The 26,977-nt window shown below is 48.2% G+C and overlaps 1 protein-coding gene across 3 annotated transcripts in view; it reads left to right on the top strand.

Annotated features, from left to right (window-relative positions):
* The window catches only part of KLHDC8A (kelch domain containing 8A), a 36,658-nt gene that overhangs the window by 6,809 nt on the left and 2,872 nt on the right, over positions 1–26,977 (top strand). For all 3 annotated transcript variants that reach the window (XM_045017214.1, XM_045017213.1, XM_045017212.1), the window contains 5 exons: positions 13,979–14,045; positions 14,264–14,695; positions 19,822–19,986; positions 25,204–25,419; positions 26,361–26,462. In XM_045017214.1, coding sequence (XP_044873149.1) covers positions 14,320–14,695; positions 19,822–19,986; positions 25,204–25,419; positions 26,361–26,462 — 859 coding nt within the window. In that variant the 5' untranslated portion in view covers positions 13,979–14,045; positions 14,264–14,319. The remainder of the gene's footprint in view (positions 1–13,978; positions 14,046–14,263; positions 14,696–19,821; positions 19,987–25,203; positions 25,420–26,360; positions 26,463–26,977) is intronic.

The following is a 26,977-nucleotide window of genomic DNA, read 5'->3' as shown; positions in this document are numbered from 1 at the left end:
AAGCAGTCCAATAAATCTTGCTATATCCGCTGAGGCTCCCCAGCCACACAGGGACAAGGGATAATTTGCATCCCTCTCTGTCCTAAGAGGCAGAATTTCCAGAGGTGTGGTGCCCACCTCCTCTAAAAATCAGACTGTCATTTCTTTTCCTTCTGCCCCTGCTCTGAGGCACCTACAGATTTACCCTTGCCCTGCTGCTAGCTGTGGAATATTTCCTTGCAAATGCTGTTCTGTCCTCCTGTTTAGCAACATCAGAAAATTACATTTGGCATGATAAGACAGCAAATAACAATCTCCGGGGGCTGGTAATGGGGTTAAAACCAGGCAGGAAGTTAAATATTCATAGTCTGCTGTCTTTGCATTAAAACTGTGTGCATATAAATTCAGAATGAGCGACATGAACTGCCCATTGTAGCAAAGGTCTCTTCTCTCCTCACAAAGTTTCAGTTAATTCCCATTTACCAATACAATCTTTTCCCTCTTTCCACACCCAAAGCATCTTTTCCCCTGCATGACATTTTCCAGCCATGTAATCCTGGAGGAAATAGGGCTTGTCGGGATTTTGTCGGGTTTTCTGGTAGCTGTCGAGAGACTTGATTCAACTTGATGGGAGGCCAGCAAATGTCAGGTTTAACCAGAATATATATATTTAATCTAGAAACCTCAGCTGTCAGGCCTTGTGCAAAGGGGAAATAATGTTGGCACCAGAGTCCCTGTTTTCAGAATGTTTTAAAGCCTTTGCAGCTAAAATGTGGTATAAATTGGGGTTGTTTGAAAGCACAGGCTGGTAACTCAATACTGTGCGGGGCAGGATAATCATAAAATAATACTCTGTCTAAGCTCATAGCTTTCAGATCCGCATATAGAAGGCCTTCCTATCTACAGATATTGCTGAGCTGAGCTGCACAGCTTTCTGTGAGGGTAGCAACCGCAAGGAGAGGCTTTATTTTTACAGGATCATGCTGTAAAGCATGGAAATCTTTAGTAGGAGGACCAGATTTCCAAGTGCTTAGCACTCACAAAAGGCATCCTAGTTTCAAACAAGACTCTGCTCCTATTTAGGCACCAAAAGAAATGGCCAGAGTTCCAGGGGAGCTCAGCAAGTTGAGTGCCCACTGGGTGCTGAGCGCTTGGAAATCTGGCCCCATTATGTGTGTTGAGCACTGAGAAATCTGTCGTGTTGCTTTTCTGAAAATCTGCCCAACGGTGTGTTTCACGCTTTGCTCATTGGCTATGCCTTCACTGCAAAAAAGGTGCATTTAACATCAAGCTTGGTTTCTCAGTGTAAAATTCTGAGAGAGAAAAGGTATGGGTAGTTTCACCTCCATATAACTAGCGGAGGTCAACCCCAGGTGGTGGGCAGAGAGTTGACCTTGAATAGCTGCATCAAGATAAAAACGACAATGCCTTGTTTCTTTACATCAAGAAAGCTACCTTGATGTAAAAACTCACTTCTATTTGCAGTGAGGACATAACTAACGAGGCCTGATTCTGCTCGCCTTGGGGCTTTTGCCACTGATGTCTATCGGCCCACGAATCAAGCCCTTTGCACTAGGTTCACCTTGGCTGAAATTCATCCTGAACATTCCATGCAACTACCCAAAAAAAAGCACATGAATTAAATTATATATATTTTTAGATGAGCTGAAGCAGCTGATTTTGATGATCGTGATTCATTTCAAGGTTTACAGGACATTCGCTTGTCTGGAACATTTCAGGACACAGCATGTGTTTATTTAAAATACATTGTATCCTGCCAACTTTTTGTGCGTGTAGCAACAGGACAAAAAAGGTTGAAGGAAATATTCATAATTATTCTCTTCTCCCTTCCCTCCCCGCCCCTACAATTTGGTCATATTATGTTTCTCCATAAGCTTCTTGCCATGTTCTAGAAAAATGTGATTTTTGTTCCTGTTGTATTGTCAGGAAGCTCCAAGTTCAGATATTTAAAATGCTACTTTTTGCATCTCTGTTAAAGGCATATGTAACAGGGTGTGTTGGCACTGTAAGGCAGGCCTACAGTCCAGTTCTTTTCTGAACATTTCACCAAGGTGAATCAATTGAGTCTCCCATCCCCCTTGCAGGTGCATTGCATTGAAAAAGTGAGTTTCTCTTTAAATAACAAAGCAAAGACACTACTCCTGTTTAGGGTAAGTGGGATATTAAGGCTGCAGGGGCTAACTCAGCCCTGATGTAACTCCATTGACTTTAGCCCTAGGCTGAAATAAACCCGAGTCTTTACTAGATGACTAATAAGATGCTTAGTCATTGCCCTCTGGAGCAAGCGATCAGATGCTACACGCAGTCTCAGTAAAATTAAGCATTGAGTCGTGATCCAGAGAGTACACTGAGCTTTGGATCAGACAGTAGGTGAAACTGTCCACACTGAGCAGCTGGTGTGCAGCACCACATGTGCACCCGCTCCCTGACTCGAGATTTCTACATAAGAATGGCCATACTGGGTAAGACCAAAGGTCCATCTAGCCTAGTATCCTGTCTTCTGACAGTGGACAGTGCCAGGTGCCCTAGAGGGAATGAACAGAACAGGGAATCATCAAGTGATCCATCCTCTGTCGCCCATTCCCAGCTTCTGGCAAACAGAGGCTAGGGACACCATCCCTGCGCATCCTGGCTAATAGCCATTGATAGACCTATCCTCCATGAATTTATCTAGTTCTTTTTTTAACTCTATTATAGTCTTAGCCTTCACAACATCCGCTGGCAAGGAGTTCCACAGGTTGACCATGCGTTGTGTGAAAAAAACTTCTTTTTGTTTGTTTTAAACCTGCTGCTTATTTATTTCATATGGTGTCCCCTAGTTCTTGTGTTATGAGAAGGAGTAAATAACACTTCTTTATTTACTTTCTCCACACCAGTCATGATTTTATAGACCTCTATCATATCTCCCCTTAGTCGTCTCTTTTCCAAGCTGCAAAGTCCCAGTCTTATTAATCTCTCCTCATACGGAAGCCGTTCCATACCCCTAATCATTTTTGTTGACCTTTTCTGAACCTTTTCCAATTCCAATAGATCTTTTTTCAGATGGGGCAACCACATCTGCACACAGTATTCAAGATGCAGGCGTACCATGGATTTATATAGAGGCAACATGATATTTTCTGTCCTATTACCTATCCCTTTCTTAATGATTTCCAGCATTCTGTTCACTTTTTTGACCGCTGCTGCACATTGAGTGAATGTTTTCAAAGAACTATTCACAATGATTCCAAGATCTTTAAGTGGTAGCAGCTAATTTAGACCCCATCATCTTATATATATAGTTGGGATTATGTTTTCCAATGTGCATTGCTTTGCATTTATCAGCATTTGAATTTCATCTGCCATTTTGTTGCCCAGTCACCCAGTTTTGAGAGAACCTTTTGTAGCTCTTCACAGTCTGCCTGGGACTTGCCTATCTTGAGTAGTTTTGTATCATTTGCAGTTTTTGCCACCTCACTGTTTACCTCTTTTTCCAGATAATTTATGAGTATGTTGAATAGGACTGGACCCAGTGCAGCCCCCTGAGGGACACCACTATTTACCTTTCTCCATTCTGAAAACTGACCATTTATCCCTACCCTTTGTTTCCTATCTTTTAACCAGTTACCAATCCACAAAAGAACATTCCCTCTTAGCCCAAGACTTCTTACTTTGCTTAAGAGCCTTTAGTAAGGGACCTTGTCGAAGGCTTTCTGAAAATCTAAATACACTATTGACACTGGGTCCCCCTTATCCACATGCTTGTTGACCCCACCCCCACCCCAAAGAATTCTAGTAGATTGGTGAGGCATGATTTCCCTTTACAAAAACCATGTTGACTACTCCCCAATAAATTATGTTCATCTACGTGTCTGGCGATTTTGTTTTTTTACTATAGTTTCACCCAGTTTGCCTGGTACTGAAGTCAGGCTTACCGGCCTGTAAGAGCCCTTTTTAAAAATTGGCATCACATTAGCTATCCTCCTGTCATTTAGTACAGAAGCTGATTTAAGTGATCGGTTACAGTTAGTAGTCCTTCAATTTCGCATTTGAATTCCTTCAGAACTCTTGGGTGAATAACATCTGGGCCTGGTGACTTATTACTGTTTAGTTTATCAGTTTGTTCCAAAACCTCCTCTAATGACACCTCAATCTGGGAGAGTTCCTCAGGCTTGTCACCTAAAAAAATGGCTCAGGTTTGTGAATATCCCTGGTATCATCAACCGTGAAGACTGAGCTATGTGTGACTGGAGCTTATGTAGACATACTCAAGCTAGCTTTAATGGAGCTAGCTCAGGTACTGGTGGTTCAGTGCAGGTTAGCCCCATGAGTAATTAGCCAGGCTTCTGGGTGGGTTTGTACAGTGCACACTGAAGCATGTGCTGCTGCAGCTTCACTGCTGCAGTCCCCAAGCTAGCTGGATGAAAGCTAGCTTGGATATGTCTGCATGAGTTGCAACTGCACCCCCTGATTGCAATATGGACATACCCCAAGAAGCGTACACAGTGAAGGGATGGAGAATGGCCACCCAGAAGGAGATGTGATCTTCAGCACAATCCTTGTGGTGATTACGGGGCATGTAGCTACAGGCTCCATGCTGAGGCCTCCTTCCTGCCATCAGGTGTCCCATGAATGCTGGATCGGGATTCCACATCTGCTCAACCACACCCTCATATCTTTCCACAGGCCCTAGATCAGGGGTCTCAAACACGTGGCCCGTGGGGCTATTTCCTGCGGCCCCCCAGCCTATCTCCAGGCCAGGGGTGGGAAAACTACAGCCGCAGGATTGCCCCTTTCGAGCCCCATGCCGCTCCCTGAAGGAGCTGACCTCATGTCCCTGTGGTGGGGGGGGAGCAGAGGGCTCCGTCTGTGTGTTGCCCTGGCTTCTAGGCACTGCCCGCCCCCCCCGCAGCTCCCATTGGCTGGGAACAGGGAACCGCGGCCAATGGGAGCTTCAGGGGAGGTACCTGGAGGTACGGCAAGCAGCTCACGGAGCCCTGTGTCCCCGCTCCCCCAGGGGCCGCAGGGACATGGGTCCAGCTACTTCCCGGAGTGGAGCAGGGCCGGGGCCGGGGCTGGCAGCCTGCCCTGGCCCCGGCGTGCGCTGCTGCCACCCTGGAGCCCGAAGCCCTTCTTCCCCCTCACCCCCCAACCCCGTGCCCTGAGCCCCCTGCTGCATCCCACACCCCTTCTGCACCCCAACTCCCTGCCCTGAGCCCCCTGCTGCATCCCACACCCCTCCTGCACCCCAACCCCCTGCCATGAGCCCCCTGCTGCATCCCACACCCCTTCTGCACCCCAACTTCCTGCCCTGAGCCCCCTGCTGCATCCCACACCCCTCCTGCACCCCAACTCCCTGCCCTGAGCCCCCTGCCTGAACCTCAACCCCCTCCTGCACCCAACCCCCTGCCATGAGCCCCTTGCTGCTCCCCACACCCCAACCCCTTGCCCCGAGCCCCCTGCTGCATCCCACACCCCTTCTGCACCCTGAGCCCCTGCCGGCACCCCAACCCCTTGCTGCACCTCAACTCCCTGCCCTGAGTCCCTGCCACACCCCTCATACACCCTCTGGGGCAGGGAGGGGGTGGAGTTGGGGTGGGGACTTCAGGGAAGGGGTTGGAATGGGGGCAGGGAAGGGGTGGGAAGAGGCGGGGCCTCATGGAAGGGGTGGAGTGGGGGCAGGGTCGGGGGCAGCGAGGGGTGTGTGTGTCAGTGATGCAGCCCTCGGGCCAATGAACTAGCCCTCATGTGGCCCTCGTGGTCATTTGAGTTTGAGACCCCTACCCTAGATGGTGACATTGAAAGAGCAAATATCAGCTCAGTTCTCAGCCCTGAAGTGTCTCCCTTGAGACGGTGTCTCTATCTCCAAGCCGTGCTGCCTGTAGTCTCCTCCTGCTCCTTTTAACAGAGCGCAGGCAGTCAGTATAATTGAAATGAAGCAGCTCAGAAACTTAAATGCTGTGCTTGGGGAACAGGAGATGAGATCTTTCGCCAGTGTTTGCGTAACATTCTCAACCTATTGTTGCCGTCTTCCTGTCTCTGCTGCTGTGACAGTCTCCAGTGTATTGAGAATAATTGTGGATTCAGCTATTGGTATTGGTTTGTCATATTATTCACAGCAAAACATTCAAACCTCCTTGACAGTTCAGATAGCATGTAGCAGAGCTGCACAGCACTTATCTGATGTGACATTTAGGTGAGTACAAGAGCTTCCTCTTGGAGTCAGAAGGAGTATAGGTTCTCTAGTGTCTTTGTCAGGCTGGTGGCTAATCTGCATCTGTCTGTCTAGCCCACTTCTTGGCAACAGTGCGACCAGTCTGGGGAGCTGTAATATTTTAGGATCGTGGTCCTCAAAGAGACTCTGTCAGATGTCACGGGCTTAGCTCACCTCTCAGTTTACACCAGTGTAAATCAGGAGTAACTCCACCAAAGCCAGCAGAGTTCAGAGTCGCCTGTGTAAAGCCAATGTGAGATCAGAATGAAGCCCTATATTTTTAAGAACCACAGCGGCAAATCAAGCCTTGTAACTCCATGGAAATCGGTATCATTCCACCAGCTTGGACCTGATGTACCAGGTGCAGTGGTGTACCAGGCTCCAGATTTCCTTAACCTTTGGTATAAAATGAAAAGAATTGTGAGCATCACATTTACTTTTCAACATCTAACACCCTTTTGCATTTCAGTCAGCTTGGAGGGTGAAAAGAGACTCCCTTTCCTTTGGAGTCATTCTCTAGTAGGTTTCACTCTCGTAGGTTTCACTCTCAGGCACTAACTTGCACAGGGATACAATGTTTGGGTTTGCTGATGCTTTAGGAGAGTATTTAAATTCAAAGTTGTTTTCACTGGAATGAAAACTCAAGACTTAAGTGGCTCCTAGGCCTCGCTCTGACCCACTGCGTGGGGGTGTATTTTATCGTTAGAGCATGACGCCCTTTGAAATACCTGTGATATGAGATTCTATGAAAGAGAGAGGTAGCAAAGAGGACCTACCTGCATTCTAGCAAACCTAGGTGTTCAGAGTTCATCCCCCCCAACACACTCACGCACAATCACAGTACTACAATATTTAACACACATAACTGTTTAATAAATGGCAAATGGCTGTTTTATAAAGAGCAAATTGCTGCAAGTAATAAACATTGCTTTAAAAACCACGGGGCTGGATCCTCAGCCAGATGTGACTTTGTGTAGCTCTGTTGACTTCAGTGGAGTCACGCCAGCTGAATATTTAAAAAGTAACATTAATTGTGCATGTTCTGCACTCCCCCGTGATAACAAACAATGGCATGATGGAAACCAGAGGGCAAAGAATGGTTTTGTCTAAAACAGCTTCCAGGTTGTTGTTTTAACTCTTGTAGGATACAAACTATGGGCTAGAGCAGTGGCTCTCGACCTTCCTGACTACTGTACCCCTTTCTGGAGTAGGATTTGTCTTGCGTACCCCCAAGTTTCACCTCACTTAAAAACTACTTGCTTACAAAATCAGACATAAAAATACCCAGTGTCACAGCACCCTTTTGCTTCCATTTTTATTTTTACCATATAAATTATACAAATAAATCAACTGGAATATAAATATTGTACTTACATTTCAGTGTATAGTACACAGAGCAGTATAAACGAGTCATTGTCCGTATGACATTTTAGTTTGTACCAACTTCACTAGTGCTTTTTATGTAGCCTGTTGTAAAACTAGACAAGTATCTAGCTGAGTTGATGTACCCGCTGGAAGATCTCTGTGTACCCCCAGGGGTACGGCACCCCTGGTTGAGAACCACTGGGTAGAGGCTTCAGTTGCTGCGCACCCTCTGCTCCCATCAGTTTCACCTCCCATATTCAGGCCACCTGTATTTTTCTTTCTTGAGGTTGTACATTTCTTGCCTTCCCTGCCACCTTGCTTTCAACACCTCGTCACCTGCTGGGAACCACAAATGCACTCTGTGGTCCAGGGATACCCCACTGCTAGGAGCTTTTATCCTGTCAGTTTCTGGGTGAGAATGATTCGGGCAGCTCTGGCAGCTGGCTCAGCATGACGAAGAGAATCTCTCCTCTCCCATCTCCTTTGATAGAAAAAGAATTACTATTCATTTTTGTTTTAATGTAGCCATTTAGGAAGAAAATGTTAACGCTTCCAATTTGTTTGGTATAATTAAGTGGTAATTCCATTTGCCTGGGAGATGATGAAGAGGAAAATGGCTGAAGTAGGTTGGGGCTATTTGCTCAGCTCATCAGTGACAGCCATACAGTCCCGAGGCACAGCACAGTTATTACTTTGGAGTGAAAACCCTAGTGCCCCTTGAGAGAGGAGGGAAGGACTATGTGTTTCAGGCTGACCTTAACTATTTTTTATTGTATATTGTTTAGAGGTGGGCGGCAAGGCTAGAAGATAGTTTCAATGCCAAGGCAGCAGAATTCATATGAGGTAGCAGATTAATGCACTAGACGCTCCCCTTTGGACGCCCACGCCTGGGTTCCATTTGACTTGGATCACAACTGGAATGAATTTGGCAGGTCTCTGCTTAGTCTGTCCTCACTATGGGCCTGATCCAAAGCTCAGTGAAGTCAGTGGAAAGACTCTTGTCTACTTCAATGGGGCCATGATCAGGCCCATGGCTTTCTTATGCTCTGACACAATTGGGAATCTCTGGTGCTCAAGAGTGAGGCTCAGGGTTTGCTCCAGGACAGGATTAAGAGAGGTCACTGGCTGGAGTGTCTGGGAATCTCAGCAATGAATAGAAGCGGGAGAAGAGCTTCAGAGGAGGGCTGAGGTGCATTGGCTCATTAGTGCATTGTGTAGGGGAGCCTAGACCTGGTATGTACAGTAGAACCCCTCTTTTGCTAATTTATTGGGATTTCAGGTCATAAAATCAAACAGCTCAAAAATACAGCAGGTGCAGGGCATAAGTTGCGGCCTGGTGCACTGCGTGGCTTTCGTCTTGTCCTTCACCCCATGGCAAAGCGATTCCCCAAGAACTGAAGGCATCAGAATGGGAAGGGATGTCGACTTGTTCATCATCACTTTTGTTCTCCCATGTTTTTTCTCCAGTTTGGGGAAAAAAGGTTCATATAACTGGTTGTTCATAAGGCTGGTGCTTTTGAAATTGAGGAGGAGCAGGGTGTGCGGCGTCAGGTCAGGGCTGAGATCAATTAGCAAAGCTGTCGGGGCGGGGGGAGGGGGAGTCAAGAACCCAGCACTGGAAAGCAGGGTTCCTCAAGATCAGGACTGAGATGCACTGGCAGGGCTGTACGGAGGCGCGGGACTGGAGTAATCAGATTGCTGCAGGTCAGGAGGGAGATGAACTAGCAGGACCCTGTGGGCTGAAAGAAACTTGCATAGCAAATGTCTGCATTGTGTGGTGGTCTCAATCCTCTCATTTTCACCACCATTGAAATTCCCTAATGAGACAGCTGAATACAGACTGTGGGACTGTGACGTTGCGTCCCTGTTGTTGTTGTTAGCCCCTTTACGTTTGGGTTACCTTAGATTTTGCTCCTAGGCCCTGTTGTCTCAGTTTTGCATCACTTTTTTCCTCAAACCCATGTTGACCTGGAATGACCACCCACCGAATCATATGCAGGAATATCTGCTTCTTTCGGGCCAAACTGCACAAAGTCCTTGGAACCCTGTGCGCCTCCTGTTCCAATAAGGATCTTGCATTTCACAAGGAAAGCAATGCAGCTGACTCAGCACAGGGAAGCATGATCAGCTCAGACTGCTGCCAAAGGCGCTGAAAGGGTTATAACTCTTGGTCTTGATGCCTCAGCGTGCTGCGACTGTACTTTCCATTACAGTAACAATATTAATGTGGGTCTCCCACCCCAGGGAGGGGCAGAGGTAGCTGCTAAGCTCTGAGTACATTCACCCTTAAACCACATTTGGGAGCTTAAAATTAGTTTTAACCCCGTTCTAGCTAGTTTCTAAGTAACACAGTTTGCCTAGCCATAGTTCCTGGGGTTGAAGTTTGTTCCGAAAGCATGGGGACCAGTCCCCCCGCTGATGTAAATTGGCAATGAAATCAGTGAAACTAGACAATCTTAAATTCTGTGGACATCAATGGAGCAATGCTGATTTATACCAGCTAAGGATCTGGCTCATCATTTTTAGTTAACGTGCTTTGGGCTTCTCAAAGGTCAAATCATGGCAGAATCTAGTTTAGTTGGAATCGTGTTTAAACACAGTTCCTGAAATCAGCTTAAAGAGCAGTATAGCTGAAACCTCATACTATGGTAATAGGAAGAGGATTCGCCACTGATACCTTGTCTAAGTGGCTAGTTTTTAAACTGCTGGAAAATAAGTTGCATCCCACATGGGAAGAGGAATTGGTTGGTTAAACAATACTGTTCCCTGGCACCTGAGCTGAACTTCTGCTTTTGCCAAATGTTTCAGATAATAATGCTTAGTTCTTTATAGTTGGGGAAACTGAGGCACAGAGTGGGGAAGTGACTTATCCAAGATCACACAGCAAGTGAGTGGCGGAGCTGGGAATAGAACTCAAGTCTTCTTGTCCAATGCCCTATTTGCTGGGCCATGCTGGTTCTATTGTGATGATGATGTAAAATTAACTACAGGTGAAAACGTTAAGTGAGCGCTTCCAAGCCGCCAAGGTACAGGAGGGTGGGGAAGGAATAAAAACCACAGAGCTGGTCAAATTCTGAGCAAACTTAGATATTTGACAAATATTAAATTGTTCATCTGTTATTCAAGAGACAATGAAGCAATGCTGACTTATACCACATAAGGATCTGGTTTGTTATTTGACTCTCTAAATGATCAAATAATTCACAAAATGCTTTGACTTATTGTTATTACAGGTTAATTTGTAGTGCGCGAGTGCCTAGATGTCCTGATCCAAGGTCCCGCTGTGCTAGGTTATACATAAAAACACACGTAGTGAAGATGGCCCCTGCCCCAGAATGCTTACAATCTCAGTAACGCACAGAGCTTAATTTGTGTCGGAGCTTGCAGGGGCTCAGCACAGCACCTCTTCTGGCAGTGGTGTTTAGTAACACATGCAATTCGACACTTGCATGCACGGTGTTACCTTGCGCATACGGTGCGTGCGAGGTGATGGTGTGTGGCAGACGCCATTTTGAGCTCTGACACCTCTTTCTTTACAAATTAAGCACTGATAATGCATAAGGACAATAACTTATCCAATTAACATTATTTGATCCATTCTATAAACATGTCAATTGGAAGGTTGACTTGCAAAAAAACAACCCTTTGATCTCCTGCTGTAAAGCACAATATAAGAATTTTATAATATTTATTAATAATAATAACCCGTTTTACATTTTGCCTTTGTCCTTTTTAAAAAAGAGACCAAACCCAGCTTTACTTTGCCAGTTAAGATCTGGATAGTGCTGTGCTGTTGGAAGATTATTTAGCAGCTCATGTGTGAAATGAATTTGATGGACCTCAGTCCAGTTGTCAGTGGTCAGCTGTCTGCATCACAGTTGCCCTCCCTCTATTATCAGAGGGGTAGCCGTGTTAGTCTGGTTCTGTAAAAGCAGCAAAGAATCCTGTGGCACCTTATAGACTAACAGACGTTTTGCAGCATGAGCTTTCGTGGATGAATACCCACGTCTTTGGATGCAAGTAGTCATTTGCATGACTCTCTATTGGCAGTCTCAGTGAAGAAGCTAAGTAGTGATTGGGCTAGGCAGACTGAGCTCACCTGCAGGTGGTCCTTACAGATCAAGGCTAGCAAATGATAGCAGGACAGTGGATGAGAAGTTTGCTTTGCTGATGCCAGTTCTATACCCACCCAGGGATAAATAATAATCGCTTGCGTTCTATAGCACTTGCCATCCGTGGATCTCACGGGGCTATACAAACTATCATTATCCCAACTTTCCTGATGGGGAAAACAGAGGCAAAGTGATTTGCCCAGGGACATCCAGCAGGTCAGGGACAGAGCTGGGCACAGAAACCAGGTCTCCACGCACTACCCACTGTGCCACAGCAGGGCTATCAGTCCTGTCCTTTGCCCCAGCACTGAATTCAGGCTGGAAAGTTTCAGCCATGCAGAGCCTTCCTGATAGCCCTGGTTCCTTTGGAGCTAAGAACCTCTGCCCCTCTTTCCTTCTGGGGAGAATTTGCTCATGCTCCACAGTGCGGTTCAGTGAACCCATCAAGATACCAACTCAGATCAGAAATGATGGGTGATTAAAGGGAGTTGTGGGTGGCTGTTGCTAGGTTACAGGCTCTCTCAATCTGCTCTCGCTGTCAAAGGGTTCTGAGTTGGGGAGATCTGAAGTGATGCGGCCAGAACTGGAGGAGTAAGTGCTTCCCACCCATTCTGTGTGTGTGGACAGCCCTGTCGGCCCAAAAGCAACCAGGGGCTTCTAATGTGGGAGGCCTGGCTCCTTAGGAAGCAATGCCGGGCATGGCACGAGACACGGTGTGGGTTAGTAGGAGGTGCTGCGGACATATCTCCTCTGGAGTTCTGTGATGGCTCCTAGTTCTGGCAGTGGCAAGGGGCATCCCAGCCACCGCCTTTGGGCAGAGCCATGATCTGCAAGTGGTGGTGTGAGCTCAGGCTTCTGGAATGGGGTGTGCAGGAGTGTCTGGGAGCAGGTTGTTTCCTCTCCCTCTGCTCCTGCTGATGCAGAGGAGCGTGGGGCTGGCCTTTGCCCCTAAAAAGCCAGCTGTCCCCTACAAAGCTGGGACCACAGCAAGTTGCTAGCTTTGCTTGGGCTTAGGGCTTGCCTTTACCTTACCTTTGAAATAGATGGGAAAGCGCCATTAAGCCATTGAGTCGACCCCTTCCCCCATCACAAACAGGAGAGAGTTTCCCCCACAATAGAGCAATTGCGGTATCCGAGGCTTAAACCGATGCCACGTTCAGTCTTAGCCAGAAGGTTGAGAAGAGGTGATGGGCGTAGGCTTCTCTAAAACAAAACCATGCAGAGGAGCAGGCTCAGGTTGCATCTCACATGCATCAAGATCCCTGAAAGCTCCAGAGAAAGAGGGGACCAAGTCAGATAGCCCTGCACTCTGGGAGTCCGGATTCCTGGGTTCTTTCCCCATCTCTGACACTGATTCACTGTGTGACCTTGGGCAAATCTCTTCACCTTTCTGTGCCCCTCTTTCAAATGGGGATAATGTTACTTTGTGAAGGCACTTCAAGATCTCCCCTGGAAAGCACTTATAAAGGATAAGTACGAATCATTACAATGCTAGGTGGGGAAAGGTTTCCCATATAGGCTAATAAACCTCCACATGTGCTCTACTTTGATAGTGGCAAATATCCATTATTGCTAGAAGCCTGAATTTCAGGGATCAGTTTGTGACACTTGGAGAGGAGCATTGGCCCCTGGAGCCAGAAGTGTGCCTGTGCTCTGTATGTGTGTCGAGGATGCTACAGTCCCGGAGTGATGGGCTATATAAATCCTACTTTACTTTAAGATTAAACTCGCTAGCAGCTCGAGTTACATAACGAAGGCTGAGTTTCTCGCTGCGGTTTGCACACCTATTTATACAGGTGTGAGTGCGTGGGTGGCTGCCTCTCTCGATCCCCTTCTGTCTCTCTCCTCTCCTCTGTCGCTCTTCATTTGTTCATTTCATCTGAAGGTTTGACAGCTATTCAGGGCGAGAGGAAAAAATAATCCTTGGTTTCCAATGGTAGTTTGGGACTCTCACTCTGTCCTGCTGGGCTGCTTTTTGAATCTTTTACAGTTCAGCTGTAATGCTGCGTGTGACAGTCAGAGAGCTGTGGCTGGAGGGTTGGTCTCTGTACTCCAGCCTTTTTGCCTTTCCCAGCAGGAGGTACCATGGTAGGTTCCCCCTGGGGGTTTGGGAAGATGCTGACAATGGGCATTAATAATAATCTTGTCAATGAAGAATTAAACAAAGAAAAGTTCCTAATGAGCCAAGAAAGCACCGAGCCGGGGAGCTGACGGCTTGCAGCATCCTCGGTTGGAATGTCCTGTGGGGGAGGGGATGCTCAAAAAAGGGGGGAGCGAGCTGAATCCAACCTGTGCCTTTTATTTTTAGGACCTGGCTCTGTGTGAGCTGCTCTGACAGATGTGGAACTGCAGAATTAATGGAGACGTGATGAAAGGTACTGGCTCCTGCTTCTCTCTCTCTCTCTCTCTCTGTGTCTCTCTGTGGTAGATGGGACCTCTCATTATGGGTGGCTGCGTGGAAATAGATGCATTGCTCATGAAGGGGTTGCTGTGCTCCCGGCTGCCCGGCTCTCTGGTGGGGGTGGGGGTTCTTTGTATATTTCTCTGCTTGTTTTCCCTGTGTGTGATGCTTGACTCTGGCTGTGTTTTGCAGCTTAGCCAGCCCCCTGGCAGGCAGGACAGATGCTGCCTCATCCCTGACGATCCGCAATGGAAGTGCCCAGTACCAAAGATTTCCACTGGAAAACCCTCGCACCCCTCCCCAGCGGCAGGGTCTACTGCTCGCTGGTGGAGGCAGGCGGCCAGGTCTTTGCCATCGGAGGCTGCGACGACAACGGAGTCCCCATGAACTGCTTCGAGGTTTACTCCCCCGAAGCCAACCAGTGGAACTCTCTCCCTCCCATGCCCACGGCCCGGGCCGGAGTAGCCGTGGCCACCCTGGGCAAGCGGATCATGGTGATAGGAGGGGTCGGGATGAACCAGACGCCCTTGAAGATAGTGGAGATGTACAACATAGATGATGGCAAGTGGAAGAAGAGGAACTCCTTGAGGGAAGCTTCGATGGGCATCTCCGTGACGGTAAAAGGCAAGGAGAATTTGTTTCCTAGGCAATGTGTGGGGAGTGGCACTACAGAGAGAAAGGGTGGAGGGTAGGGTGTGAGTTCAACTTGTGCATCTAGCTGAACAGCTTTCAGAGACTCTTGGGGCGGTGGGAGGCTTTGAACGGGGGCAAGGAAGCAATCCCCCTTCCCAAACCCTGCACTGAGAACTCGAGATGAGCCTTATCTCCGGTGGGAGAAGTTGGGTCAGCTAGACCCCTCCTCCTTGCGATGTCCAAACGAGGCAGGACTGGACCAGAACCACTGTAAAGAGGACTTTTCACTGAGGCTGCTGAAACCAGACAGACCCTGTGGTTCCCTCTGGATCTCCAGCTCTGCCTGTGGACGGTGAGCTCTCTTATGGCCGGGATTATTTTAGACAGGCAAAGCTGCATTGCTGGAATCCAAACTTTCCCAATGTTGGGTGACTTTTGGATCCCAGGTTTTGTCTTGGGCCCCACTCTAGTTCTGCAGGATTTCTGTAAGGCAGAGATGCCAATAGGGGTGTTAGAGATGTAGGGCCCAATTCTGCTCTCAGTTACACAAGTTTCAATCCTGGATTGAATGGAGAGCAGAATTTGGTCCTTGGAATGGTCCCATTCACGTGCATTTCCAAGGCCTTATAGTCTGGTTGTCAGAGATGCTGGAAACCTAAGCTCCCATTCATGTCAATGGGAGTGATGAGCACTTAGCACCTCTGCAAAGCAAGCTACGGGGATCATAAAATGGGTCAGAATCTGTGAGCAGAGACAATTACAGTGACTTTCCCCGAAAGGCTACAAATAGGAACAAAGAGCTCTCGGTTGGCCCTTATTTCCAAGGGCTGCACAGCTGAGATGGTAGGCTCCTTATCTCTCTCCCATTTGGGCCATAGGATGGGTGGGATCCACCACTTTATCCGGTTTGGCACTTGTACCACTGCCCTCTGGAGAAACAGGCAATGGAGCTGCCGATTCTACCATAGCCACAATGAGTTACTAAGTAGACAGGTGAAATCATTCTGCCTCCTTGTGACCTGATTTCGTTAGCAATGGGAAAAGCCTTGTACTTTCCCAGGCCCACCCCAGCTCAACAGCCTTTCAGAATTCTCCCAGGGACAGGGCTGCAGCAGCTGACGTGGGGTGCTCGGGGTGGGGCGCGTTCAGGGCTTCTCCAGGTGGGAAGGCTTGTGGCCCCGGCTGAGGGAGGGGTGCAGGGGGCCCATTCATTGATCTGCCCTGGGGCCCAGAATTGCTGATGGTGGGTCTGCCGCCAGCAACACACTCGCCCTGCACCACACTACATGGGCTCCTAGGACCCCTCTCCACCAGCCCCCCGCAGCGCTGTGTGTGCTGCCCAGCGCCGGAGGTGGGGGAGGATGCGCCCCATCAGCTAGTGGCCTGATGGGTGAAGGGTCAGGGCCCGGGCGGGGGAGAGCTGCCATCATGTCACGTGTGCCTCCTCCCTCCGCAGACTGCAGCAGCCGCCTCAGCCCACCCCGCTCACTTATAGCCGGAGCGGTGGAGCGGCGCTGGTGGGCGCAGCATGAAAGGAGCCAGCCACTGGCCAGCAAGGGAGCACAGCACGGGCAGTGGCAGGCAGCCACTGCGTAGGGATGCTCCGGGGGTGGCGGGCGGGGGTGGTGGGAGGGGCCGGCAGAGAGGCCCAGCCCCAAGCACTGGTGGAGCCGGATCTTCATGCTCTGGATATGGGTGGAGCCCGGAAACCACAGGCCCATACGACCTGCCGCCTGTGCCCGAGGCCCCATTGTGAACCCCCTGAACCTCATGGCCTGTTTAGGGAGAGTGTCAGTAGGTGCATTTTCCAACAGTCGATGCCCTCATCTTCCTTGGAGAGAGGGTGACAAGTTGCCCCTGAAAAGGGCCAGGTTGTGATACCCCTATGGGGCTGATCACGGAACGGGGATTTCGCAGCATCGGTAGGGATATCACAGCCGGATCCCAAAACCTGCACCCGTGCAAATGAACCGAGTGCACAAGTGTGAATGCGAGCACTGATGCTTCCCATTGCCCGATTCCCCCCACATCCGGTACTGTCATTAGAGGCACAAGGGCTCTGATTTGCACCACTGCCTGAACTCTGAGAGCAAAACGCAGGTACAAATTCTGTGGTGCAAGAAAAGGAGGTGTCTTTAGGTGAGCTCCAAACACTCCTCTTTCCTCTGCCTTTCATTAAATGGACATTAAATGGACATACGGAAAATCCTTGTATCAGGGCTCTGGCTTGCCTATCTAGGCATCTTGTTTATCATTTCTAAACGGAGGCTTGGAATATTGATTTCCTTTGGCATGTGCTGCCATGTGATGAAAAGCCCCAGGCTGGGAGCTGTGTTCTCATGCAATGAGCCCGAAGGTCATTTAGCTTCCTGAGGTGCTCTGGATCATGACCGCCTCTTCTGCCTAATCGCCAGACAGCTTCTTTGGAAATTGTTGGTTGCTTTGTTCATTTGTTTTTAGGTGGATTATAACGATACTGTCAAGATATTTAAAACAAAAAAAAAACCAGTTTACCATCATCGAGCCAGTTTCATCCCTGATGTAAGTCTGCTGGCTTAAACAAAGATACACCAGGGATCAGTTTGGCCAGAAAAGCCTGGAACGTAAATCCTTCCTACAATATTTTGTCTTCCTTGAGCAGACTGGTTTGTTAGTGTAAGGTTGTTCAGAAGTGCTCGGGGGGAGGGCACCTATGCTGGTGTGTTGTTATAGGGTTGCTTGGGATTGCTGAGGGCTGCCTATACTGGTTTATTATTGTAGGGATGCTCAGTAGTGCTCTGCTCTGCATACGCTGGGGGATTATTATAGGGATGCTCTTGTGGGCCAGGTTGCTGCCATTGGGTTCTTGGGTTTCATTTCTGGAAATAAAGCCTGGAAGGTTTGTGTAGGAGAAATCCTGCCCCTCCCTCCCCCCTTACCCGCCCCGGGTTTGTATGTAAAGGATTCCATTGGTGAGGACTGGATTTGTTGTTAGACAGATGTGGGCGACAGGGAGTCAGCTATGAACAAATTGGTTCTGTGCCTTATGTGTGTCCTGGCTCTGACACCATGGCTTGGGTCACAGGACTAACCATCCTTCGCTTGCTTTGAGGCAGTTCAGACGCCCTTCCTAAGTATGGGCTGGAGAGTGCTGTGTTGACTCTTCTGTAGTGTGAGTGCACCATCTGTTTCTATCACCTCATCTCCTCTTCCAGGGAACAATAGCCAGGTACTTGCATCCCAGCCAGAGTGAAACAACACAGCCTGCTCCTCCACAGCACCTTTCGCCCCCTGCCCCCTCAGGGGCTAAACAGCTCCAAAGGGAAACAATCCCTCCACCTCAACCCCTGTGACGCAGGCCAGGGCAGTGGGGCATCAGCTGGGTACAGGGAACACCCAGACTGAGTAGCAGGAGGGGCTATGGCTGAGCTCCACATGGGAACCCCAAGGCTGGACTAGCAGGGGGTGCTGCAAGTCAGGACATTGGGCAGCGGCAGGGCTGTGTGAGCGCTCAGGCATGTATCTGGCACCAGCCAGGGATCTTAGTCCTCACTGTTGTGAGCCCCATTTCCCTTCACAGAAGGGAGGTCTAGGCCTGCTTAATTCTGTTTCCGTGCAGAGGGCTGAACTAGATGATCTCTCGAGATCCCTCCCAGTCCTGCATTTCTATATCAAAAGCAGAGAGCCCCTGTGTTACCAGGCTTTTCCCTCCCGCCACGACCCTCTGGCATTATTTCCCTATTCCCCCGTCATTTATTTGCAGGCCTTTTTCAAGCGCTTATCGGTATCTGGTGGGCACAGGCATACGCCCTCCTACATTAATGCCAGGGCTGGTGCAGTAATGCAGCTCTGAAATATGGACATGGAGTAGCTGAAAGCAACACTTTCTCCCTGACTGGCTTCTTAAACATGCTTCCGCTGTGCCACCAGGTCTCCCCCCTACCATGTGTGCTTTATTGGGCCTGTAGGGGTCTGTCCACACTGCAGCTGGCAGGTAGACTTGTGCTAGCGTGCCAAAAATAGTAATGTGGATGTTCTGGCTCTGGTGCAAGCTCAGGGTCTTAAGCCTACCTGACCACCTAGGGAACCCAAGCTCCAGCCTGAGCAGAACGCCCACATGGTTATTTTTTACAGGCTAGCTTGAGCCCCACTAGCAGGAGTCCGCCTGGGCTGGGGGGCTCGCTCCCAGCTGCAGTGTAGACATCACCGAAGTCTCTGAGATTCAGGCTTGTGAGTTGCTGGGACCGGGGCTGATCGACACAGGATTGGCTCCGTGAAACGCAGATGCCCGTCTGCAGTCACCGTTTGGTGGCCCAGAATAAACCAGACAGGATGGCAAAAGCAGATTGCGTGAGACAATCAAACAAACCCCACCCCTTGGGTGAAGCTGCTTTTCCAGTTCAGAGCACAAAGGTGCTTTATTTGTTGTAGTGCTTAAATATCTGTCTAGGTGTGCTGGGAGGGGGATAAAGAAGGTGGATTCATATTTATTCCATTGTTACGAAAGAGAAGAGAGCCTCTTTGGCAACTGCTTCTGGTTCGTTAACCCTTTCCCTGCCCAGGACAAGTGCCATGGTGCACTGGAATGGGCCTGGCAGTAGAATACTTACTGGTCTGAGTTATTGCAAAGATTTACATGGCACAGTGGGCACCGCATGAAAACTGAGAGGGTGGCTCCCAAATATCCTTCGTCCCAAGGGACAGTGCTCACTCTAGGCCCAAAGTTAGCTGTGCTCTAGGCAAATACGCCCTCTCACTTGCAGGGATGTAAATCTATCTCAGAACAGATCAATGGCTCTGAGGTTCTAGAGAGTGCTGTTTACATGGAAGGAGCAGCGGCACTGCGGGATAGTGGGTAGGGCACTGAACTGGGGCTCAAAAGAATCTCCATTACCTATTAGCAGTACAAGGGCTATGACATAGAGTTCAGCAGTTCTGATTTCATCCAGTAGAGGCCAGTGCAACGTGCCCAGGCATGCACAAACACGCACCTGCATGTTCACACGCACGCAATGCATGCATTTTTGCACCCTGGAGATTGCCTTTAGGACAAGTGTCTTTTTCATTGTCCCAGGAAATAATTAGGATCTGGATGCATTCCTGAGCCCTTGTGGCCTCTGCTTCTCTGCCCTCTGCAGACTACAGAGTCTACGCAGCTGGCGGGATGGGACTGGACCTGCGGCCTCACAACTACATGCAGCACTACGACATGCTCAAGGACATCTGGGTGTCGCTCGCGACCATGCCCACACCCAGGTACGCCGCCACCTCCTTCCTGCGGGGCACCAAGATCTACGTGCTCGGTAAGGATGGGCCTTGGCTGCCTCCTTCCTTGTTCTTCTGTAGGGATCTGCTGGACAATAGCTCCTCCAATCCGTGTGCTCCTGTGAATGCTGAGGGTGAGAGAATTCCTAGAACAGACCCAGACTGACCTAAAACCTCATAGGAGGTTCTGAAAGCTGCTTCCATCCACCCACCAAGTGGCGATTTTAATGCATCCCATGGGTTTAGCCACCATTAGAAATACCAGGCCTGCTCTTGCATCTGCTGAAGTCAGTGGGAATTTGGCCATTGGCACAGCAGGCTCAGGGTTGGGTCTGTTATGAGCGAGATAAGTTGCCCACTCAAGTTGCAGACGAGAGACACCTGCACAAGCACTTAGCCTTTAATAACCATAAAAATGCTCTGTATCTATACAGAGACAGTTTACATCTTCAAAGCACTGTACAGACATAAAGGTCTGATCCTGAATGACAAAACCCCACTGATGTCAGGATGTCATTGTCCCTTTGTGGGGAGTAAGTATCATTATCCTCCTCTTATAGATGGGGAAACTGAGGCAGAGGTACAGCACTACTTGCTTAAGGTCACACAGCAAGTCAGTGGCAAAGCGTGGATCAAAACCAAGGAGCCGTGACTACACTCAAATCCCTAGACAATGTTGCCTCTCTTAAGGCTGCTACAGAAAAGAACCTTTGATGCATTTGAAGTTTACCCACTTCTAATGAACACACAGTGTGCAAGGCTCTGCCGCAAGCGCACATTTCCAGTCTTCAAAGACATGCCGAGCACCTGAATGGGAAATAGATGTATTCATTTGCATTTGATTTATAAAAAGAATAATATGGCATCTTTTGCCATTAAGTACTAGCTGCCTAGGCCATTCTGGTCTGTCATTTTGAGTTCTTGGCCATGTTATGGGCGGCACCAGTGCTGAACCCAATCTGAATTGCAAAAGCTCCTGAGCTGGCGGTACCCATCTTGCTGTGAACTAGTCTTGATTACACTGGCACATATTTAAATACCTTTCAGTGCTAGCTATCCAGAGTTGCTCTAAGTGCGGAACATGAAGTGCATGGTGCATAAAAAGGACATGTTTTCATTGCATGAAATAGAAGCTGGGAAAAGTCTAGTTCTATTTAATTTCAAGTTCAGGCTGTTGAATTCAAATGAATATTTTAATATTTCTTTTTTTAAAAGTCCTTCACAGTGTTACTAATGACACTTCTAGACTGTTATAAAGGGGAGAATTTAAAGCACGAACCAGTGTTCTCAACTCTAGTAATTTTATTATAAGTCTTGGGATATTTGGTGTTTTTTCTTAAAGCCCCAGCTCCTGGAGTCATGTGATTATTTGAGTCTCTGAGCTTTTATTTTTGTTTTTTTTTCAAAAACAAAAAACAAACTACCTTTCCAGAACACATGATTGCAGAGAAGAGCTTGTAAACATAAATCCTAAATACTAAGGAGGCAAATAAAAAGACCACAACATTTATTATTTAAAAAAAAAAATCTCAGTCTTTGTCACATTCTCAGGATTTTTGATGGCCCAACTCGTGATGTCAGAGGGGTTGCAGCTGGCAGTGCTGAACCACCATCAGTTACACATTCCTACTGTTTGTTTCCTTTTTTGCACTTCGCTCTCCTTAGGTTGCATTTACATTTGAACTGGGAGGTGTGATTCCCAGCTTGCATAGACAAGCCTGTGCCAGTATAGCCAGAGTAGCATGGATGGCGGTTGGGGCTACTACCCAAGTACGTACCCGGGAGTCCGAGTGGGTACGTGCTCGGGCACCTAGCCCAAACCACCACCTGTGCTACCCTGACGACACCGCTATTTTTAGCATGCCAGCTTGAACAAACCTACACACCTCCCAGCTCCCATGTAGACGTAGCCTTAGGTCAATCATTTCCACTTACTGTCCATAGTCCGTTTAATTTTCAGGTCCTTTTGCACTAGCTCAGTGCTGTGGTGTTTGGGTTCTCACCCCTACAAGAGAATGCTAAATTCAGAGTCCGTCAAGAAGGAGGGACACAGAAGATCACCCCAGTGTTCCCTGTAGTCCGGTGTTCTGTTTCCGGCAGCAGTGAGCACCACAGTATTAACCATTATGATGATTTTGAATGGAAGTTGGTACCCAACCCAGTTAGGTAGCTGTTGAGAACACTGTCGATCAGCTACGAGTATTGTGCCATTGTTTCCTAGTACTTCCCCATCTCTGTCGGTATCTCTTGTCTTATACTTGGACTGTAAGCTCCTTGGGGCAGGGACCATTCCTCCGGTCTGTGTTTGTACTGCATCTAGCACAACAGGATCCTTCTCCATGCCTGGGGTTCCTAGGTGCTCCCACAATGCAAATAATTAATAATCATTATTAGGCTGTTCTGAAAATCCCAGCCACTGGCTTTTGTACATCCCTATCCCACCGCTGCCCTCCTGAAAGCCTCAGATGTTGTCTTCCCACTTCCTGTCGTTGACTCTTTCCCCCTAGGGCTGACCTTCCCCTGCACCCCCCGGCTTCGTGGCAGTGACGTTTCCATGTGCTGTCGTCCTAGAGCAGCTGGGTTCCGCGATGGCTGTGCGGCAAGGAGCGCCACACACATCAAATTACATTTTTAACCTTGTTCAGGGAACTGAGTGATTCGTTTATTTATTGATTCTTAAAGGTTGCCTAGTGAGAATAAGTGCTGGTGAAATGTGCTGTACTGACAGCTCTGGAGGCTGATGGCCTCTGTTTAGCTACAGAGCTGACACGGACAAGCTTCCCCCATTCACTGCCCTGCCCCTGTGCCTCATCCCTGACGGAAGGGAATCCCCCCCCAGGGGCAAGAGGAGAGTTTAATCTCTATGGGCCAGTCAACCCCTGTCAACAGCTGGGACAGTGGCTTTGGATAGATGGTCAACTCCATTGGTAACTGGGCTTATTACCATTATTATTAATTTGTATTGCTGTAGCAACCAAAGGTCCCTCTTAGGATCGGGGGTCCATTGTGCTAGGTGCTGTGTACACACCTAGGAAGAGACTGGCCCTGCCCCCAAAGAGCTTCCAGTTAGAGAAAATGGTCAGAAAATGGGATTTCTTTCCTTTTCCACGCTATACGCTGGCCTCCACGGTCAGATCACATCTCCCATGATGCACCATAGTTTCCCCTCTGTTAAAGGAGTCCTTGGCTGTGGTGCATCATAGGAGATGTAGCCCAACCAGGGAGCTTAGCCTATGGAGAAGAATGGGAGCATGAGGCACCTGAACTACAGCTCCCATGAGGCACTGCAGCAACATTTCAGATTACAAATGTTTTGGGTTTTGGGTGTTTAGTTTTTCAATGAAAAAAAATCGAAATTTTCCACAGAAATCTGATACTTTTCCTGATATTTTTCATTTAGTTGAAAACCCAGTTTTCCATTGAAAACCGTTTTGGATGGAAAGTTTCTGATCAGCCTTGCTTACAATCTAATTTAAGACTAAGATGCATCCAGTGAAGGAAACACAGTGGATCTAATTTACCTCGATTTCAGTAAGGCATTTGATATGGTTCCACATGGGGAATTATTAGCTAAATTGGAAAAGATGAAGATCAATATGAAAATTGAAAGGTGGATAAGGAACTGGTTAAAGGGGAGACTACAACGGGTCGTACTGAAAGGTGAACTGTCAGGCTGGGAGGCGGTTACTAGTGGAGTTCCTCAGGGATCAGTTTTGGGACCAATCTTATTTAATCTTTTTATTACTGATCTTGGCACAAAAAGTGGGAATGTGCTAATAAAGTTTGCGAATGACACAAAGCTGGGAGGTATTGCTAATACAGAGACGGACTGGGATATCATAGAGGAAGATCTGGATGACCTTGTAAACTGGAGTAATAATAGTAGGATGAAATTTAATAGTGAAAAGTGCAAGGTCATGCATTTAGGGATTAATAACAAGAATTTTGGTTATAAATTGGGGACACATCAGTTGGAAGTAACAGAGGAGGAGAAGGACCTCAGAGTATTGGTTGATCACAGGAGGACTATGAGCCGCCAATGTGATATGGCCGTTAAAAGTTAATGTGGTCTTGGGATGCATCAGGTGAGGTATTTCCAGTAAAGATAGGGAGGTGTTAGTACCATTATACAAGGCACTGGTGAGACCTCATCTGGAATACTGTGTGCAGTTCTGGTCTCCCATGTTTAAGGAGGATGAATTCAAAGTGGAACAAGTACAGAGAAGGGCTACTAGGATGTTCCGAAGAATGGAAAACCTGTCTTATGAAAGGAGACTGAAAGAGCTTGGCTTGTTTAGCCTAACCAAAAGAAGGCTGAGGAGAGCTATGATTGCTCTTTATAAATATATCAGAGGGATAAATACCAGGGAGGGAGAGGAATTATTTAAGCTTAGTACCAATGTGGACACAAGAACAAATGGATATAAACTAGACATTAGGAAGTTTAGACTTGAAATTAGATGAAGGTTTCTAACCATTAGAGGAGTGAAGTTCTGGAACAGCCTTCCAAGGGGAGCAGTGGGGGCAAAAGTCATATCTGGCTTCAAGATTAAGCTTGATAAGTTTATGGAGGGGATGGTATAATGGGATAGCCTAATTTTGGCAATTAATTGCTCTTTGATTATTAGCAGGTAAATATGCCCAATGGTCTGTGATGGGATGTTAGATGGGGTGGGATCTGAGTTACTACAGAGAATTCTTTCCTGGGTGTCTGGCTGGTGAGTCTTGCCCACATGCTCAGGGTTTAGCTGATTGCCATATTTGGAGTCGGGAAGGAATTTTCCTCCAGGGCAGATTGGCAGAGGCCCTGGAGGTTTTTTGCCTTTCTCTGCAGTGTGGGCCACGGGTCACTTGCTGGAGGATTCTCTGCACCTTGAGGTCTTTAAATCATGATTTGAGGACTTCAATAACTCAGACATAGGTTAGGGGTTAGTTACAGGAGTGGGTGGGTGAGATTCTGTGGCCTGCGTTGTGCAGGAGGTCAGACTAGATAATCATAATGGTCCCTTCTGACCTAAAAGTCTGAGTCTATGAGTGTGGCAGATGAAAGCAGAGGAGGGAGGATAAGGGAAATAATAATAAGGTGGTTACCTAAGTTCCGTCGTATGGTTCTGTATTGTCTGAAACCCGCCTCACTCATTTCAACTGCCAGGTAAGTTACTCCCAGTTAGCCTGTGCTTCTCCCAGAGCCTGGAGGCAGCTAACTGACAAACTGACCCTGCCCTGGGATGCTTCTGTCCCCATGTCTGCCCCAGGTGGGAGGCAGTCCAAATACGCCATCAATGCCTTTGAGGTCTTCGACACAGAGACCAGGTCATGGACCAAGTTCCCCAGCATCCCCAGCAAAAGGGCCTTCTCCAGCTTCGTGCCCACGGAGCACAACCTCTTCAGTCTCGGGGGGCTGCGGCAGGGCAGGCTGTACCGGCAGCCCAAGTTCATGAAGACTGTGGATGTGTTTGACATTGAGCAAGGTGGGTGCCCGTCAGGTTCAGTGCTTGCAGGTGAGGAGTGTGTGTGATATGAAGGGCAATAGCTTTTAAGTCAGCCAGGGTCTAAAGACACACAGCTAGAGCGATACATAGGTGGGCTAAGAGGGATCTGCAGCTCCCATTGGCTTTGTTGAGGGTTGAGGCACGCTGTCTCCTGCAGGATTGACTGCGGCTCGCTTGCACCCAGCTCTGCCATCAATAGTAAAAAAGCAAACTAGCCACGCAGCCTGCGGGTGGCAAACCCACTGTCCAGGCAGCTGGCTCTAATACCAAACTCTCTCCTGGATGCTGCCCTGAGAGACCCTGGCCAGCTGTGACATAGGCTTATACAAGTCAGGGCAATGCCAGGCAAACAGGCTTTACGGAGGTGGAGAGGCCAGTGGGGTTTGGTTTAGTTGTGCTGTACCTGTTTGTACACAGGTAAGATCTGCATGGAGCACATTGATTCTCAGTTGTTCTCCCTTCAGTAGGGAACACCAAGCAGGGCTTTGGTTTCCCCTGGCTTGCTGGTGTGTCTGGGCTAGTGTGAAATGCAGGAGTTTTGCTTGGCGAGGGAGGGGATGTTCATGCCAACTTTCTGCAGATGGGCACAGGCTGTAAAATCTGAATCCAGATTTTCCAGCAGCCCACAGTTTGGCTCCAGGGTTCGGTTCTGCCTGTTGTAAAATCGATATCCTCTTCTGAGCTCAGATTTCAAACACCCAATGCCTGGCCGGGATTTTAGCTCAGGTCCATCTCTAACTTCACCCCGTGTGAAGTTAGTATCCCTCCCAGTGACTTTTGACTCTGTTTGTTTGCGTCTGGGGTTCAAACAGAACCAAAGGTTCTGAGCAAAACTCCCCGACAAACCACTGAGTTTCACCAGGAGTGTGGTGAACCGCTGAGATTAGCACGGTTCATCTGTCTGTCCTTTCTCTCCTCAGGCGGCTGGATGAAGATGGATCGCTCCTCCTTCCTGAAGAAAAGGCGAGCGGACTTTGTCGCTGGCTACTTGAAAGGACGAGTCATCGTGGCCGGGGGGCTAGGTGAGGAACAACTGGAGGTGAAGGGTAACCTTTCCAAAAGCACTGAAGTGACTTAGGAGTCTAAGCTCCATTTTTGAAAGTAACTTAAGCACTTCAGAGCCCCAATCCCACTAACGTTCAGTGAGCCTTAGGGAGATTTTCAAAGGCAGGTTGACTTGCAATGGGAGTTAGGTGTCTAACTGCCACGCGAAGCTATGAAAATCTCCCCATTAGTCTCTTGTGTCATTCAGGCGCTTTGGGAAATCTCACCTGAATTGGCAAGACTTTCACAGGTCCCTATTGATTTTGAGTGGCTTCGTTTTTGGCTGCCCAGCACGGGACCCTGGAAGGGGCCTGATTTTTCTGTTGAGAACCTGCCTTCTGAAAATGAAGCCTCTTTCGGGTATCTTAAGTTGGGCACCCAAAAATGGAGCCGTCCGAAATCACTAGTCACTTATGAAAATCGAGGCTGAAATCTTCTTCTGTCTCATGCGATGCTTGTGAGGTACAAATCTCTTTTCCATCCCTCCTCCTAG

Source organism: Mauremys mutica, chromosome 4, assembly GCF_020497125.1.
Source record: "Mauremys mutica isolate MM-2020 ecotype Southern chromosome 4, ASM2049712v1, whole genome shotgun sequence".
NCBI lineage: Eukaryota > Metazoa > Chordata > Testudines > Geoemydidae > Mauremys > Mauremys mutica.
This window is presented reverse-complemented; position numbering and strand designations above follow the sequence as displayed.